The 18,276-nt window shown below is 44.7% G+C and overlaps 1 protein-coding gene across 1 annotated transcript in view; it reads left to right on the top strand.

The window, feature by feature from the left end:
- Positions 1-18,276, top strand: part of zmat4a (zinc finger, matrin-type 4a) — a 97,658-nt gene that overhangs the window by 28,450 nt on the left and 50,932 nt on the right. Inside the window, exon 3 of the mRNA XM_061261151.1 lies at positions 11,474-11,563. Coding sequence (XP_061117135.1) covers positions 11,474-11,563 — 90 coding nt within the window. The remainder of the gene's footprint in view (positions 1-11,473; positions 11,564-18,276) is intronic.

The following is an 18,276-nucleotide window of genomic DNA, read 5'->3' as shown; positions in this document are numbered from 1 at the left end:
GTCATTACCCCAGTGATGACCAGTGATGCTTTTTAATTGTTCCACTAAATCTGGCTGTCACTTTCTGTTCCGAGCAGCTGAGATATGAAAATCGTTGATAGAGAACAGCTTTTTGGGAAAGTTTTCAGTGCTCTATTAGTGACTTTTCGGTGGGGGGGAGTAGGGGGGGGGGGGGGTCTTTTGAATGTAATCGTTCTGCAAAAAGCTATAATGGCACTAGAAAATTGCCAGTGAATTAATCGACCGATAAGTCAAATTTTGGATGAATGCAATTAAGGGAATTTATGTAATGAATAGCATCTCTTTAATTTGCAAAGGTTTTTTGTCTTTCTTTTTTGAGTTGCCGCATGAGCGCCCTATAACCTTAGACATATGCCTCCTGCAGTTTGGATAGCTTACTCTAGGTTGTGTGCTTACAACCGTTTGACGATGTTTACATTTTCTCGTTTAATTGCCTCCAAATTAAGACCGTAGATTTCCAGCACTCTAAAAGAATTTGCCCTCGGATTGCGATTAATCCCATTGTGTCCTGACTGAAACACTGGTGAAACACTGGTGTCAGGTCATGGGCAGGTTTTCATAACAGTAAATCCAGGATCCATATTTTACCTTGTGTCAGTAGTAGCAGGGAACACTTGCTTTTGGGGCTTTGCCAACGTACGGAGACACTGAAAATGTCACAAAACACTAACGTCTTGCTGTCAAAGAGGTTAAATCCTTTTTATCGCAATTACAACTGTGTGGTTGTTTTATTGTCTCATGCAGGAGAGAAGGGTATTCATGCAGAACACTTCTGTGTGTTGTGTATCCTGGGTATGTACAATTTTGATAAATAAAAGGGATTATACCTAAAGTATACCTTTCCACTTGAATTTGTCAAAATAGCGGGGGCTGAGTGTACACAGTAAGGCTGTGTGTGCACCGGCCCCAGGCTCTATGCAACCAGTAATTATTCGTATAAAATCATAATACTGTTGCATCAATTATGATTCAGCGCTTTAAAATGGCATTGCGTAAAGCAAGTACATTTGCATTTTTTTTTTTTTTTTCATTCCTTGAGCAGAGATGAAAGTTAGCGCCAGCTTCAAATTATTATGACAAGGGAGAGTCTGGCTGGAAAAAGCAAGGCAAACCAAAATAGCGTGAGCCTCAGATCTGGCTCCCCACCCAGATGAAATTCTTTCAAGATTCCGGCATGACTCTACTCATAATCTTTGGACTTCAGCAGGTTTTCAATTCAATATAAAATGAATGAAAGGCTCCAAGCATTCCAGTCTCATCTGCCAGAGAAATTGTTTTTCTGTAGAGAAATTCTCAATCCCAACTCCGATAACAAGAATGTGGGGGGGGAGTTGGTACGTGCCCTTATTATTTCTATATTTCCTTTTTTTTTTGCTATTGTACTGTATCATGAGCTTCACAAAATGTTTCATTATCCATTAATGGTGGGGATAATCTCAATTTCAGATCAGTAGTAATAGATGGGTTTACTTTGCATACTGGAGTATTGCATACTGCCAGCTTTTATCTGCCCAGGTGAGCTCAGCAATAGCAGGCAGCCAGGTACACCGTGGAAGGACACTGTAGAATACTTTCAATTGTGAAGAAAAAGCCCCTTTCAACTGTCAAATAGATCAAGAGCACTCTCCGTGATACAGGCATCAGTTGTGTCAAAGACTGAAATAAAGAGAAGACTACACCAGCATAACCTCAGAGGGTTTCATTGCAAACCACTGGTAAGCCTTAAGAACAGAACGGCTGGGTTAGAGCTTGCCAAAAGAAAGTACATTTAAAAAGCTGTAGAGTTCTGGAACAAACTCTTTTGGAAATATGAGGTGAGTGTTCACCTGTACCAAAGTGATGGAAAGAGAAAAGTGTGGAAGAGAAAGGAACATCTTGTGATGCAAAGCGTACCACCTCATCATTGAAACATGGTGGAGGAAGTGGCTGTTAAACTGATTATTGAAGCAAATTTCATTCATTTTCCATGATTAAGTGTGCCAACTGTCTGAATAATCCATTGGTCAGAATACATGCATACATACATACATACATACATACAGCTTCTTTCGTCACATCATGTTAGGGAGATTAAATAATGAATTCAATTTTGAAAAATATTTGTTATAAACCCTCATATTTTGGTTGCTATCTATATATCTAAATGGGCTTTCATCAGCTTTGTATTCCATGTTCCACCGACGACCCTCCATCTCTGTATGTCCGAGGCAATACGGCTTGCATAACGCGTCAGCTTTGCTTTTTAAACTGTTTACTGCAGGGCTCAATACAGTGCCTTTGTAGTTTCTTTGCACAGTATATTTGCTCTTTGTTCTTAAAGCCACAGTGCCTGTGAATATTTTCAGCTTCTGTTGTCTGCTGGATCCAGATGCTTTAAGAAAGTTTCTAACAAGTTTATAACAATATGCCCTCTTCTTACCTGTCAGGAGTTCCTTTGAAAGGTGATGAAAGTACTGTGCATCTGATATACACTTACCGAACACTTTATTAGGAACATTTATAACACCTACTTATTCATGCATTCATTCATCTAATCAGCCAATTGTGTGGCAGCAGCGCAATGCATACAGTCATGTAGATATGGGTAGGAGCTTCAGTTAATGTTCACATCAACCATCAGAATGGGGAAGAAAGTGACCTTGACCGTGGAATGATTGTTGGTGGCAGACAGGCTGGTTTGAGTATCTCAGAAACGGCTGATCTCCTGGGATTTTCACACACACTAGTCTGTAGAGTTTGCAAAGAATAGTGCAAAAAAAAACTAAAAAACTGTGAGCAGCAGTTCTGCAGACAGAAAGAAGGCCTTGTTAATGAGAGACATCAGAGATGAATGGCCAGACTGGTCAAAGCTGACAGGACGGTGACAGTAAGTGCTCACTGAGTGTACTGTACACATTGATCTGTGTAGTACTTACTGTATGTGCTCCTGGGTCCGTTGATACCCTTCCTCTGTTTCCGCTTTTCCAAAATGGGCCATTGATACAGAGCTGAAGATGATCGTCCTCTCCTTGAAATGAGTGTGAAATGATGTTGCATTAATGGCTTTCAGCATTACCGCGCCTGACGACACTGAGGGAAGGGCCCTCTGGCACAGTGAGAGCTGTGCCGTTGCCAGGGCGTTATGATGTGTGGTAATAAGCTGTGTTTACGGTTGGGATGTACTTAGTGAGTCATGTATTAGAGAGCGCAATCAAATTAACTGCCTTAACAAAATTCACCCCATCTGCTAAAACCCCAGCTTTTTAAAACGCGCCGTGCTCGGAGGCAGCATTTCAGTGCTTTGCCCGTGGATGCTGCGGCACTCCGTCAGTAGTGCTTTAGCGTATTGGTCGGTGTGGAGAATTTCTGCGATTTTGATGTTAAGCCCCAACACTGGGGCTTGCTCAAAGCAATCCACTTATCCACAGTTACACACTTGTCAGGTATTACACAAATCATCTTTCTGCGAAAATGATGCTGTGACAGGGAAATATTCGCACACTGCTCTCAAAATGTAATGTAATATAAATTATAGATTGTTATCCCGTGGTGGACTGTCATCAGGCTTGTGAAACCAAAGTGCATTGCTGAGTTTTGTCATGCCAGCTGAGGTTTGGTCTATGAAACTGTACAGTGGTTTTTCTCAGAGATTAGGAGGGTTGAGGCTGCATTGCCTTTACCGGTCATTGCAACATTGGCAGTCTTTTAAATGGCCTATAAAGAGCTCAATAGGATTCCACCAAAGCATATTCATTTCTCACTCACACCCCCCACCCGATCTGTGTGTTATCGCTGACCTGGCCCAGATGAGGTGAGCTCTGTGGCCAACATTTCACAGAAACGTTACCCTCTCCCATCTCACTACCACCACCACCCCACCCCAACCCAACCCAACCCAACCCAACCAACCCCTACCTTCTGCCTTGAAGCACCCGTGGAAGAATAATTTACTGTAGCAGAAGGGGTAAGGTGTTATAGAACATGGGATACTGCAGTGTATTATGGAGAGAGAGCATGTGTGTGTAGGGGACAGGCACCTTCATTCCCAGATTCCCAGCGTTGGTGAGGTTTCATGGGAGTTGACAGAACTGTCTGCTTTTCAGCAGGACAGTCAGACGTCCTGAGGAACATTCCGTCCACTACTGCTGGCTGATGTATGAGCAGAACCAATGTTCCTGTTCCTGCTGATTTATAAGCAGAACCAATGTTCCTGTTTCTTGATGTATGAGCAGAACCAATGTTCCTGTTTCTTAATGTATGAGCAGAACTAATGTTACTGTTTCTTGATGTATGAGCAGAACCAATGTTCCTGTTTCTTGATGTATGAGCAGAACCAATGTTCCTGTTCCTGCTGATATACTAGCAGAACCAATGTTCCTGTTCCTTCCTGCCAAGTACTCTTGGCCCTCTCACCAACATCTCCTGCACAGAGCCAGGCTGTGTTAGTTACAGGGAAGCATCTCCTGCACAGTCAGGCTGTGTTAGTTACAGGGAAGCATCTCCTGCACAGAGTCAGGCTGTGTTAGTTACAGGGAAGCATCTCCTGCACAGTCAGGCTGTGTTAGTTACAGGGAAGCATCTCCTGCACAGAGTCAGGCTGTGTTAGTTACAGGGAAGCATCTCCTGCACAGAGTCAGGCTGTGTTAGTTATAGGGAAGCATCTCCTGCACAGAGTCAGGCTGTGTTAGTTACAGGGAAGCAAAAAAGGTCTGAAAGTGAAAACTTCAGAGACAAAAACAAAACTGCCAGGGGTTTCACTCAAGAAACGCTCTTGGAAGACATGTTTTGGGGAAAACCAGAAATTTTGCATGAAGCATTATCTCTTAACAAGCACAGACTTATGTGCCAAGCTGTTGTGATTGACTAATTGCTGTACCATGACTTGAACGATCTGTTTTGCCTATGGAAAATGTGAATGCTTAAGCACTTTTTTTCTCTTTGCCTGTAGTGGTTCTGTAGAAAGTGTTTTTGAGTGTGAAGCTTCAGCTGAATTGCAGTGACTTGATGCTATCACCAAAGTTTCTGATTTTTCATTATCAATTCATTTAAAATATTCAGGGGCATGACATTCTCTGTATGCTAGAATCAATAAATTAAAAAAAGACATTCATTCAAATCATTCTGATAGGTTCACTGAGATATCTGTTTGGAGAATTTAATTTCATGTTAGATTGCATTGGACATTGGATAAATGTTTGTATATTGAAATGTTTGGAAACAGTATAAGCGTGCCTTAGGGTGGACTGGTTGAGCCCCATCGATAAACTCTGTAATTTATTGTGCAGTCAAATCCCCCAGAATGCACTGTAAGACGTAGAGTACAAAATCTACCCCCCATGGGTCTATTCCCCATGATTCTTCAAGCTGATTCAAAATGGCACCTCTTGTGTCTTCTCTTCCTCTTGTTCGACCATTCATTCTGTGTTATGTGTGCTGCTGCCTCCCTGTTGAATTTATTGTGCTTTGTGCGATTATATTTCTGGCTGCTCTGAGCTGAATTGGCAGTTTGATGATTTTTTCCAAAATCTTTTTAACTACAATATAGTCTCGTGTCTAAGTGTCTTGCATCTTCCAATGTTCAGATTGGGCATTTTTGATAAGGCAAAGTGCCACATATTTCTATACACATATTTTAAACAAAAAAGGTTTCTTAGAAGGCTAGGAAATAATTCACACCAGCTTGTTAATGCAAATATGTAATCATCCAATTATGTGGCAGCAACTAAATGCATAAAAGTGGTCAAGAGGTTCAGACTTTTTGAGACCAAATGTCTCGGACCAAATGAATGGGAAAGAAATGTGACTTTGACCGTGGAATGATTATTGGTGCCAGACAGGATGGTTTGAGTATCTCAGAAACTCCTGATCTCCTGGGATTTTCAATGCCAACAGTCTCTAGAGTGTGCAGAGAATGCTGCAAAAATCAAAAAACATCCAGTGAGCAGCAGGTCTGCAGACAGAATCACATTGTTCATGAGAAAGGTCAGAGGAGTAGGGCCAGACTGGTCAAAGCTGACAGGAAGGTGACAGTAACGCAAATACCCACACATTACAACAGTGGTATACAGAAGAGCGTCTCTGAACACACAACTAGTGTATATACTATGCAATGCACCATGCTATCGGTGATAAAATGAAACTGTAGTATGAAGGTGTTGCATGGCTATATAGAAATGCTTCCCAAAAGAAATGTGTGCTAGAAACTGTACATTCAAATCTATTATGCATTGAGCTGGTGTGTTGCCATTGCGTGGAAGTTAGATTTTTACTATACTATACAAGTTTTACTTTCTTAAAACTTTTTTTCAGAGGCAAAACACTCTTGTCTTCAAGATATCAGTCTTCATAATGCCTCTGGCATGAGTACTGTTTTTATTCAGACTGCATTTTTTTCAGAAATCTCTGGGATATATCACTGATGTGAATCAACAGTCATCTGGTCCACAGTTGCATGGGGTGGTATGGGTGATTTATTCCATAGATCTTTCATAAATATTTGATTCAGATAAAAAAAAAATGAAAGAAAATGACTGACAATTACAGTAACTGTGGCCCCTGTAAGATCATGGGTAGACATTAAGCTTAGCTAGTCTCCAAAGTTAAGAAAGCTGAGTATTCCTCATGTTGACAGTAGGCAAAGTATATTTTTGGTTCTGTTTTTGGAAAAGAGCCTGTGTCAGTGTTTGGCTAACAATGATGCCAGGTGCCCATTCATTAAATGAGTATAGATTTTTCCCTGGAAAGGAAGGGGAATAAATAACACACACACACACACACACACCCAGACCTTGCTTTATTGTGACATTAAATAAATGGAGGGTATCCGCTTTCCCCCTGAGAAAGCACATCAACAGGAAGGCTGTCAAAAGTTTAAACTTCTTCCCGCGTGTTCTTTTCATATCAGCAGTGATTAAAGGAAAGGGGAGATGCAGCAGACTACAAACCAGCTTATTTCCCTCGAGGTGTGTGATTGAGGGAAGAGAAAATGGATTGATATGAGAAAAAAAAAAACAGGTCTGTGATGAAAGTCGCAGGAGTTTTTTCTCCTTCCTTCTCTATATACACTCAGTGAGCACTTTATTCGGTATTTATTAGACTTATTTTTTTACTTCTACAGCTGTGGCCTATCCACTTGGAGTTATGATGCGTTGTGAAAATATGTAAACCTATTTTCAGTCTGGCCATTCTCCTCTGACATCTCTCATTAGCAAGGCATTTCTGTTTGCAGAACTGCTGCTCACTGGATTTTTTTAAGGTTTTTTTGCACAATTCTCTGCAAACTCTAGAGACTAGCGTGTGTGAAAATCCCAGGAGATCAGCAGTTTCTGAGATACTCTAACCATCCTGTCTGCTACCAGCAATCGTTCCATGATCAAAGTCACTTGGATCAAATTTTTTACCCATTCTGAGGGTTGATGTGAACATTAACTGAAGCTCCTGACCCATATCTACACGATTGTATGAATTGCACTGCTGCCACACAATTGGCTGATTAGATAATCACATGAATAAGTAGGTGGAATAAAGTAAAAATGTTCCTAATAAAGTGCTCGGTGAGTGCTCGGTCGGATGAGCAAAAAGTTTTGTTGCGAAATGCGGCTCCAGCAGGGCTGGCTTGTTCTTGGAAGTTAGTTTTGTGCGGCATTAACAGTTATTACCCCTCGCCTGTGAGGAGGGGCACAGTCTAACTGTGCGATAGCATCTGCAATTCCGCTTTAATAAAAGAGAGCGGGGGCTGTTCGGTGCGAGATGGAATATTATGGGTGTGGAATTGTATATGAGCAATAACTGTCAGGACATAAGTCAGGCGAAATGAACGGCGGAGACGATAGCGGGCGGAGGCCGCAGGTAGTGGCGCAGGATTAAGCTCCTCTCGCTGGATCTCAGCATGGGCGGACGCAGCCCAAGTCACATCAATTAGCCCACCGCTGTTCTTAATTTCAGCGTCCTGATGGCAGGCTCTGCAGTCATCCATTCAGGCAACAGCCGGGGCAATTTGGCACATAATTAAAAGGAGGGGGGAAAAAAGGGACTCTGAAAACTGTCTGGGGAAACGCACACTTTTTCGCAGAGGGATTTCTATTACTGTAATGGTCTGAAATACGGGATGGAGCCGCCCACCGATAGCCTGAATCATGACCGTCGGACACGAAGGCTCCATAAAACACTAAGGGTTGGGTGGACTAGCAAATTGGCTTCATATCAGTACACATATGGAGTGCCCTGGTCTGAATCCAGCAGAAAGCCTGCATATTAAACCTTGGATCACAAGATACTCAGCTCCTGTGTTGGTAACAGGAATTCTTACTATATTGCAGTCACCCATTACTGAACATCCACTGCCAAATCATTTCACTTGGTCATGAATCACATTCCCTTAATAAATATTCTCAAAATGCATCAGATTGGAACATTTTGCCTTCAACAAAGTCAGGATATAGAATGTTTGGTGTTACAAGAGACGAATATCTGTAGAGTCTAATGAATCTGTGGCTAAACTACATTTTGTATCCTCAGAGTTTTCCTGACCCGCTCCAAACCAGGCCGGTAGCATCTGACTCCACATAAATACTGCTCTGTTGTATTCCTGGAGGGCCATAATCAGAAAGGTTGCAGGCCAGCTCTAAATCATCTGCTGCTTAAAATCGGGGTCTGGCTCCTGTACAGGCCTAATTAGTGCAAACATCTGAAAGCTGTCATGAAATGTGTGGATTGAAAGCTGGCTCTTTCCCAGGCCATGTGGGTGGAGATGGCGTCTTCTCACTTCTCACTGTAGATACAGTACTGTTCGGCCAAATAAGCGAAAAGCAGAAGCTTGGGAATTGTGTCCTTGGTGTGATGACGGTCAAAACTAAATATCAAAACTGCATGTATCCCATGGAGCTGTGTCAGCTTCTGTATGCCCTGTACCTGGTATGTGTCAGCTTCTGTGAGCCCTATGCCTGGTATGGGCTGTATCCAGCAACCACTATGTGCTTAGATATAGGCACTTAGATGATACCTTATGTCCTTGTCATTTCTAGTTCCACCCCACTGCAAAAGTATTAGCAGTCATTCTGTCCAGAGGTGGCGGTGTCTCCCCTGGGTGACTTCTCCCTGGAGGCCCGCCAAACTCATTCCTCCTGCCCTCCCCCGCACCGTTGAAATCCCCCGAATCTCCAAAAACCAGTTAATTAACCTGCTCTCCCCGACTGACGGCTGAAAAATCAATTCCCTATTGCCACCCTGCCTTGTTTATCTGTGTGTCCTGCCTGACATTTTTGGCCAATTTGGATGTGCCCTGAGCTCTGTTTACAGCAGAAGGTTGCTACTGTCTTGCAAAAATAAAATGTGCCCATTAGTGCCAGCATATTGCCACAGTGTCCAGTCTTCCCATTAGCAAAGGAAAAGGCTGCCTCCTAATTTAATCTACTTATAGCCATTCCAGAAATTTCCCATCAATTCAGGTATGTGCTGCCGCAATTATGGTCATTGGTATGCCTGAATAAGTCATGTAGCCTGCTGAGGTATACGAAGAAATTAGGATGCACAATTAGGAAATTCTGGGGCCGATATCAACAACAGATGTTTTGGCTGGCCAATTTCCAATGACGATGCAATATTTCAGTGTCTTATGTTTCCTCATCCAGGGTAGTAGATGAGCATAAACTTTTCAAGGAAACTGTACACATTTAGCTTGTTTTAGAAAATATGTAAACCTATTTTCTTTATTATTTAGCAGAATGCATGCGTCTGGAGAGTCCGTATACCCTTGTCGATGAGTTGCCTGGCAAAATGAATGTAGTAGTAGTAATAATAATATTATTAATACCTTTGAGTATGACAGCTCCACTTAATTTACCGCATTAGCCATGCATTGAATTGCCTCTCTGCCACCATTTCTACCATAATCTTACCATCACCTTATCTGCTGATACATTTGTTTTACACTATTATTCGATGATACCAATAGACCCAGATATCATGCATCCTTAGTTAAAAACGTCTGTTCCCTGAGCAAAGTTCACGATTCCACTAGAGACATATTTCAGCTATACTATACCGCTCCCAAATTGGAGTAAAAAACTGTATCCCATTAGCTATAGTTTATTGATTCAAGGAGACGAATAAAAGGAAATAGTTTCTTCTCTGAAAAGAGAAAATTGGAAAGGTTCCTGAATGATTGTTTCATTTTCCCCCTGCTATTTATTTCAGCTTCAATACTTCGACTGTTGCTCTCGCAGAATTGAGCTTATTTGTTTTTTCAGAAGGCTTTGCGTGCGTCTGAAACACTGACAGTTAGGGCTGAGCGATCTGCAGTGATGATGACAGGATGAGGAAGATGACAGGACTCGTCCCTCTGTGGATAACCCATGCTCCACTCTCCCGGGCATGTGTCCACATGTTCGGGCTGTGTGAGGTGCTTGTGTAAATCGTTGGAATTTATATAGTGCCTTTATCCAAAGCGCTGTCCAATTGATGCTTCTCATTCACCCATTCGTACACCAACAGGGATTTGCGGCCATGCAAGGCACCGACCAGCTCATCAGGAGCATTTTGGGGTTAGGTGTCTAGCTCAGGGACACTTTGACACACCCAGGGCGGGGTTGAACCCGCAACCCCCCTTCTGTCAGATGAGTGCTCTTACTGCCTGAGCCAATGTCACCCCATGTGAGGGACAGAAGAGGCTCCTCCCTCGCACTCTACCTCCCTCTCCAATCCCGCCTTTCCTGTCTGTGTACACCTGGTCTACAGACCCCCTTCCCCCCTGTTTGAAATGGTGTAATTGTACAGTGGGATTAACACTCTGGCGTCTTCTAGGTTCGACACAGCTCTGTCAGAGCTGGAGAGTCGTCCATTTTGCGAAGCGTGGCTTCCGCTTCACGAATGACAGCGCTTGTCATTGTTCATTGGCTTTAGGTGGGCAGTGGTGTGAAGCAGTGTGTGAAGTTAACACTGCTCCTACTCCACCAATGTGCACTTGGGTGTCCTGACAATGCATTTGCCACCAGTTGGAGAAGCAGAGATCACGTCATAATGCCTTTCTGTCTGGCTGTCTGTGGGGACAAGCGTGTTATGGAGTTAGGCTGTAGGTGGCATAGGCATTCACTAGTTCTCTGCGGTCCACTGTTGAATTTGAATGTTTGACATGTTCAATTTTTTATATGTAACATACTTAATGACAGAATGATACACGACAACAAACCGTTTAGTATTTGATTATTTAATGCAGTTATTGGGGGTTGAAGCAGGGTCGTCTGCTTCGAGCCATCAGGAGCATATTATGTTTTTTTATTTTAAGATGACCTTATATTGTCTGTAAATGTTCCTTTATGTAAGGTATTTAAGGTAAGTGCTGTTTTGTATTACTCAGCTCACTTCTGGTCCAGTGAAGTGTCAATGCTCTTCTTCTGTATTTGCCTAAACAGTAGTAACAGTTTGAACATCAGACTTTGTTCATGATATATATTCCTCTCTCTCCCTTGCTCCCTAGAGTCGGAAACATGCAAACAAAGTGCGGCTGTATTACATGTTGCATCCAGTGGACGGGGGCTGCCCTGCCAAGAAACTCAGAACAGATAACGTAAGAACATTTCTGCTGTTTTCTTCTCTCTAAATCTTACATCGCAAAAACACTTATCTTCTGTGAGTAGCAGATAACACATAAATAATGCATTACTCAAATCAAGTTTTCACAGCTCCTGTTGTTTTTTTGAAATTGAGTTCTCCGCAATTGATTGCTACAGCTATGTCCTTTCCGATTAAACTCAAAGATGCACAATGTCAGAATGGGTTTTCGTCAAGTGAGAATTATGCACTGCAAATTGTACTTCTTTATGTAAACCACTATATGCCTTCTCTCATCGAGGTACGCAGTTATCTCCTGTCCAATTGCAGTCGATTGGTAGTGTGCGTTATGACAGTCATGAGCATGTTTGCTGAGTGAAAGGATGAAGGTTGGAATCTGCTCATTCTGGAATCACAATTTCGTGATGGAGAGGATGGGTAATTAAAGCTATGTGGCTTTGGCTTGTGTAGGAATCAGCTGTGCCCTTGGAACCCGAATGGTCCTCATCTGCATGTCCCTGGATTTGAAGTGTGGGGGTTGAGCCAGGTCATTCTTTTCCGCAGCAAAGGTCTTTGTGTAGTGAATGTCGCAGCAATTAGTGATGTTACTCCCCGATTTCAAAATAAGAGTTTGTTATTCATCTTCTACAGTATATGCCATCTATCAATGTGGGGGACGTCACCCTGCCTTGATAAGGCCTCACAAACACAGTGAGCAGAGGGGAGATTTCAACTGCCTGTCTACTGTCCACTTCCTCTGGAGTACTGGAGAGAGTGATTACACTTCATCAGAGGGGGACACAGCATAATCCTCAACTGTCGATATCTGGGGTCACAGGCCAAATACGAAAAAGCAACCCTGTCTACTTATAATCACCACATAGTCTTTCCTTCTACTTTTAGATGTGAAACCCACATCTATTGTTTGCATTTAGTAACTAATAGGAATTAGCCAATGTTCTGGCCACTTCTTAATGTGATTTTAAGTTCATTATTCATAGAACTGGCTGCCTACATGAATCACAAAGCTTGTTCTTTACGGTTTGTTCTTCCCATAGCAAGACTGAAGCCAACCAGGTGTCCTAGTTTCAAAATGTCTCACATTTAAATATCACTATTATATCCCTGGAATGACACACACATCCCCACATTACACACATCTCTGAATGGCACATATTTTTAAAGCCATTTTGTTTTTTATTTGTGTGCATAAAATCACTCTGTGAAGTTGGGCCGTGGCGTCTCAGAAGTTTATTTTACGGCCTTCCTTCTTGTTATCGCTGCGTGACCTACACTTTGAGGATTAGCATAAAGACGTTTTATTCCTGCTCATGTACTCGTCGAGCTTGCTCCGAATCAGCACTTTTCCAACGGGGGGCTTGAGGGGAATTACAGGGAGGTGCAGGCAATTAATTTTCCAGTACGCTACTTTTTAGGACGGCTTAAAGATCTGTGGCGTGGCAGCCAGGAGGACCTGCCGTGTGCTGTGCACCCCCGCCACACATCCTCAACGCTGGCACAGAGCTGCGTGTCGGGTCACTGTAGCAGCTGTTGTGTTTCCCTGTCCGGGGCCCCCGTGTGGTATTGAAAAGCCAGCGGTGCATCTGAGCAGCTCACCAGACCATTAAGTCTGCAAAAACGCCCGCACCAGTGGACTCCTGCAGTGGGAGTGTGAGTGCGCTTTTTCACCCGGACAGAGGGCCGTTAAGTCGGCAAATACGCCCGCACCAGTGGACTCCTGCAGTGGGAGTGTGAGTGTGCTTTTTCACCCGGACAGAGGGCCGTTAAGTCTGCAAAAACGCCCGCACCAGTGGACTCCTGCAGTGGGAGTGTGATTGTGCTTTTTCACCCGGACAGAGGGCCGTTAAGTCTGCAAAAACACCCGCACCAGTGGACTCCTGCAGTGGGAGTGTGAGTGTGCTTTTTCACCCGGACAGAGGGCCGTTAAGTCTGCAAAAACACCCGCACCAGTGGACTCCTGCAGTGGGAGTGTGAGTGTGCTTTTTCACCCGGACAGAGGGCCGTTAAGTCTGCAAAAACGCCCGCACCAGTGGACTCCTGCAGTGGGAGTGTGAGTGTGCGTTTTCACCCGGACAGAGGGCCGTTAAGTCTGCAAAAACACCCGCACCAGTGGACTCCTGCAGTGGGAGTGTGAGTGTGCTTTTTCACCCGGACAGAGGGCCGTTAAGTCTGCAAAAACACCCGCACCAGTGGACTCCTGCAGTGGGAGTGTGAGTGTGCTTTTTCACCCGGACAGAGGGCCGTTAAGTCTGCAAAAACGCCCGCACCAGTGGACTCCTGCAGTGGGAGTGTGAGTGTGCTTTTTCACCCGGACAGAGGGCCGTTAAGTCTGCAAAAACACCCGCACCAGTGGACTCCTGCAGTGGGAGTCTGAGTGCGCTTTTTCACCCGGACAGAGGGCCGTTAAGTCTGCAAAAACGCCCGCACCAGTGGACTTTCACCCTCCTGCAGTGAGGGTGGGGGTCTGAATGCTCACTTTTTCACCGGGACGGAAGGCGTTTCAGCTCCCGCACATTACTTTCACCAAGCATAGGGATGGGGTGGAGAAAAGTTCATATGTGTCAATCAAAGCTTTACGAACAGCAATTACATCCCTGCAGTTTGATTTATTCTTTTTTCTTGTTTTATCTCGAGTTTATGCTCTTATAGGAAGTATGTCATTTTTATTTGAGGTGCCAGCTCAGTGTTTATGGGGCTGCTGTTTGCAGTATTTATAGCTTTTTCCCCCTCACCCAGGACATGGTGACGAATGCTGGCATGGGCACTCCCACACAGTGCTGCCGTTGAGCGTCTGACACCTCCACTGCAGCGCTGACCGGCCTCGCTGCTCTGTCTGCGCTGGGGTCTGTGCCACTGCGTGCTGGCCTGACACATTTACAAGCGCCTGAATATTCAAGTTTCTTAGAGGAAACAGCATTTTTATTATTATTATTTGTATTTCTTTTGTTGCAATGTCCCGGGGTCAGGTTGTCTATTTTGGGATGACGGTACGGGAGATTGATTCATTTCAGTCTGTCACATTCAATAATGAGGATCCAAGCGCTGTTGGATGTGTACTGTCAAGGCCGCTGTAGCCACCTCGTGGCTATAAAATAATTTTGGCAATGCAAAACAACATTGCGAAACGCTAATTGACCATAATATGAAAGCACCAAGGGCATGCTCTATGAGGGGACACCCTCCCCTCCCGTATTACGAAACAGGCCAAATAACCCCCAATAATAAAGCTTGATGATGATTTCATGTTGTGATTAAGATACACTGATCAGTACTCTGAAGTATATTCCCCTCATAGTTCATCAGAAATGATCATTCCAGCAGCATCCCCTCGTTCCCGGGGTCTGTGCTTTTCAACCCCTCCAATATTCAAACTAAAGTCAGAGAATGCCCTTGACATTTCAATGAAATCCCTATAGTTAAATATAGTTAAAGTTTGTGACACAGCCGCAGTCCAATTAGCCTGTTGTAACCAAGTTTCCCATGCAGAGAGTTTGCTGGTGTCACACAGTTTACCTGGCATTAGTCACTCTGCCCTGCAACAGGCCTGGTACCAGTGTAATGAGCTGCTATACTTCATCACAGGCAGTGTAGCGCAGAGCAGCAGCGTGGAGGAACATTACCCCGTCCATCTGTTCTGTACAAATCAGCCAATGGCATTGGTTACTAATAGGTACATGGCCCCCCAAGGACACTTAAAATCTCCCCCAGCTTCTACGGCTGAAACTGGATGCATAGGCCATTAGAGTGGATACAATTAGCGACTGGGGAAGACTTTTTTCACTGATTAAATATCCCCTCTGAGCCCCACTTGTGTTTAATTAGCGGCGTTTAAATCGGCCCAGTGCCTCAACTTTCCAGGGGCAGGGTGAGCTCCTGTTTCAGTAGCACGGAGGGTGCAGGGGCAGGCTCACGTTATCAGGCCAGATCTTTGAGTTACCGTACGTAATAACGCAAACGGGTCCTGGACGTCTCCCTGTTGGCAGACATGCTCTGTTCTCCATTAAACACTGCTACGGGACGGCCCACTTCTCGGTGATCGCTTTCTCCACTCCGGGGCCTGCGGAGACAGAGAATCGGGGGTTGCGTTTCAGTCTGCCACCACCACGGGGTCACCGAAGCCCCTATTTCCATCCACTTGTCAAACGATCGTTCAGTTAATTGCGCCACTCGTCCCAGTCAACGCTAAAACAGCCGCAGCAGAGTCTTACTTTGATTGCGAGGATATCTAATATTGAATAACTGAAACATTTTTAAACTGGTTTCCCTGCTGAATTGCAAAATAAAACGTAAAGTATTTTCCCCCAAATCTGTGACTTCAAAAATCTGCTATAGGTAAGGATTTGGAAAAATGAAAATAAATAAAATGACAAATGTTTCACCTGTTGGAGCCAGGAGGCACCCAGTGGTATTATCTTTACAGTGGTTTTAGGCATTTAATGGCATAATTGCTCTGCGGAAGCTAGCGCAAAACCATAACCATTATGCTGTTAATCATTCAGTTCCCACTTAATCAGGCACATGAGCAAAGAAAGACAGAGCATGTGTATGTGTATGACTCAATGTAGTGTATTGGACAATTTGGTTTAGACAGTTCTGGGCCATATCTACGATAGGAAACTCAGCGCACTCTTTTAGGTTGTTAGCCACAGTATGCAACTGGGCAACAACATGAGTCTCAGGGGGATCGTGTTTGTGTTGTATTGATTTATGCAGCATTACTGAACGAGTATTGCGTTTATAGCTGTTGGTGTATCATCGCCTGTTCGTGTTTGGTTCCGAATGCTGGAATGGGCCGGCCGTCTTCGGGCGGCGTTATCCCGGGCCTGCTGTGGCTTCCTGCCGGTGTCGCCTGGCGTGAGTCACGGTCCCCGCAGGACCGGGCCGCAGCCAGCGCACGCCTGCGAGGTGGTGGCGTCTAAAAATACGAGGGACCCGGGGGGGGTGAGACGGAGCGTAGAGCCCGGCGCCTCGCGCGCCCGAGCCCCGGCTGAGCCGATGCTAACTGACAAGTGTGCGAGGCTAATCCAGCCGCGGTCGGCACGGTAACCTGTTCCCGTGACAGCGCAGACAACGGCGCATCGCGGCGGATCCCACAGTGCTTTATCATTCCCGCCCACCCACACCCCCACACCCCCACCCCTCCGTGCTGTAACAGATGCCCACAGCGCTGTAAATCTTCCGCGGGGAGGCAGGGAGTAACGGCGATGGCCTGAGTGCTGTTCGTACCGCGTAATGTAATTAACCGTGTGCCTGACCGGGGCCGGGCCGCGGGCCCTGTGCTGGCCCTCCGATGATGTCACCTTTTACAGAGCCCCCTCACCTGTGACTGTGTGTGGGGCGCCTGTCACTGCCTCCCCTTAACATCCATCTCCTCATTGACATAGAGACCCATCCATGTTCAGGCTGTTCTGTTTCAGTCTACTAAACAGGGGGGACATTGGCTCAGGTGGTAAGAGCAGTTGTCTGGCAGTCGGAGGGAGGGTTGCCGGTTCGACCCCACCCTGGGTGTGACGAAGTGTCCCTGAGCAAGACACCTAACCCCCAAATGCTCCTGACGAGCTGGTTGGTGCCTTGCATGGCAGCCAATCGCTGTTGGTGTGTGTGTGTGTGTGTGTGTGTGTGTGTGTGAATGGGTGAATGAGAAGCATCAATTGTACAGGGCTTTGGATGAAGGGGCTATGTAAATGCCAACCATTTACTAATATCTTGAACAACAACAACAAATGTCCTACATGACAAATTTATCTGATAGACAAGCTGCTCTGATGCGTAATTGGTATATCCTTGTTTATAAGGCAATTCCTGCTCTTCTTCTGTCGTACCTATGCATTTATATATTGCAGAAAAGTGTTGGAAGTTATGGTTTATGTTCACATGATATTATTATGCTGTCTGTTCCCAGTGCTCGTACAGAAATGGGAAAAAGGGCCTTTAGGTATTCTCCTCCTTCTGCTTAAAACGTGTTGCAAAAGAACCTAAAACTTAAGGAGCGGATCTCATTAGATGCCTTTAAATCCCATATGTAGGATTCCGAGGGGAGTTCAATGGTCTGACTATGTTTTGACCAGCCTATTTTTCCCTGGCTTGTTATATTCTAAATTTTATATTCTAAATTATATTCTAGCCAAGCTTAATCACCTAGGTTACTATTACATTTCTGTATGTTAGTGAACTTTGTGTAATTTGCTTGTTTGTAGTTTGTATGAAACCTTTTTTTTGTAATTATTTGTCCTGTCCACGTAGCCGGCCCACGCAACCTGACATGGTCTTTCCCCCTCCACGTTATCATGGTCCCCCACAGACCGCCGTACAGTCATTTGTGGCTCGAGCAGCCATGGTGAGGATTGAGAAGGAGTGTAAATGGGGCACAGACAAGTGGGGAGTGACCCTGAACTGTGGTAGTTTGTCTCTTGCCAACAAAAAAGCACCCCGCCTCCATCCACTGCCCCCTCGTCATGGTGTTTAAAGAGCAGAGGAGCTGACAGCCAGGCCCACGAGGACGTACCTCCCCACACCCCACTTCCCCTAAATATCACCAATCTGTAGACTAGAACATTCTTGTGTTGCGATTGCACTGATTCTCAAGATGGTGGACGGAGGCTGTGATATTGTCTGGATGCTGTATTACAGCAGTAGGCTGCTCTTCTCTGTCCACCTGTTTGGCTTCAGCTGTTAATTTTGCCATTTGTGCCTTCATCTCACTGCAAT

This window comes from Conger conger, chromosome 11, assembly GCF_963514075.1.
Source record: "Conger conger chromosome 11, fConCon1.1, whole genome shotgun sequence".
In the NCBI taxonomy this organism is placed as follows: domain Eukaryota; kingdom Metazoa; phylum Chordata; class Actinopteri; order Anguilliformes; family Congridae; genus Conger; species Conger conger.
This window is presented reverse-complemented; position numbering and strand designations above follow the sequence as displayed.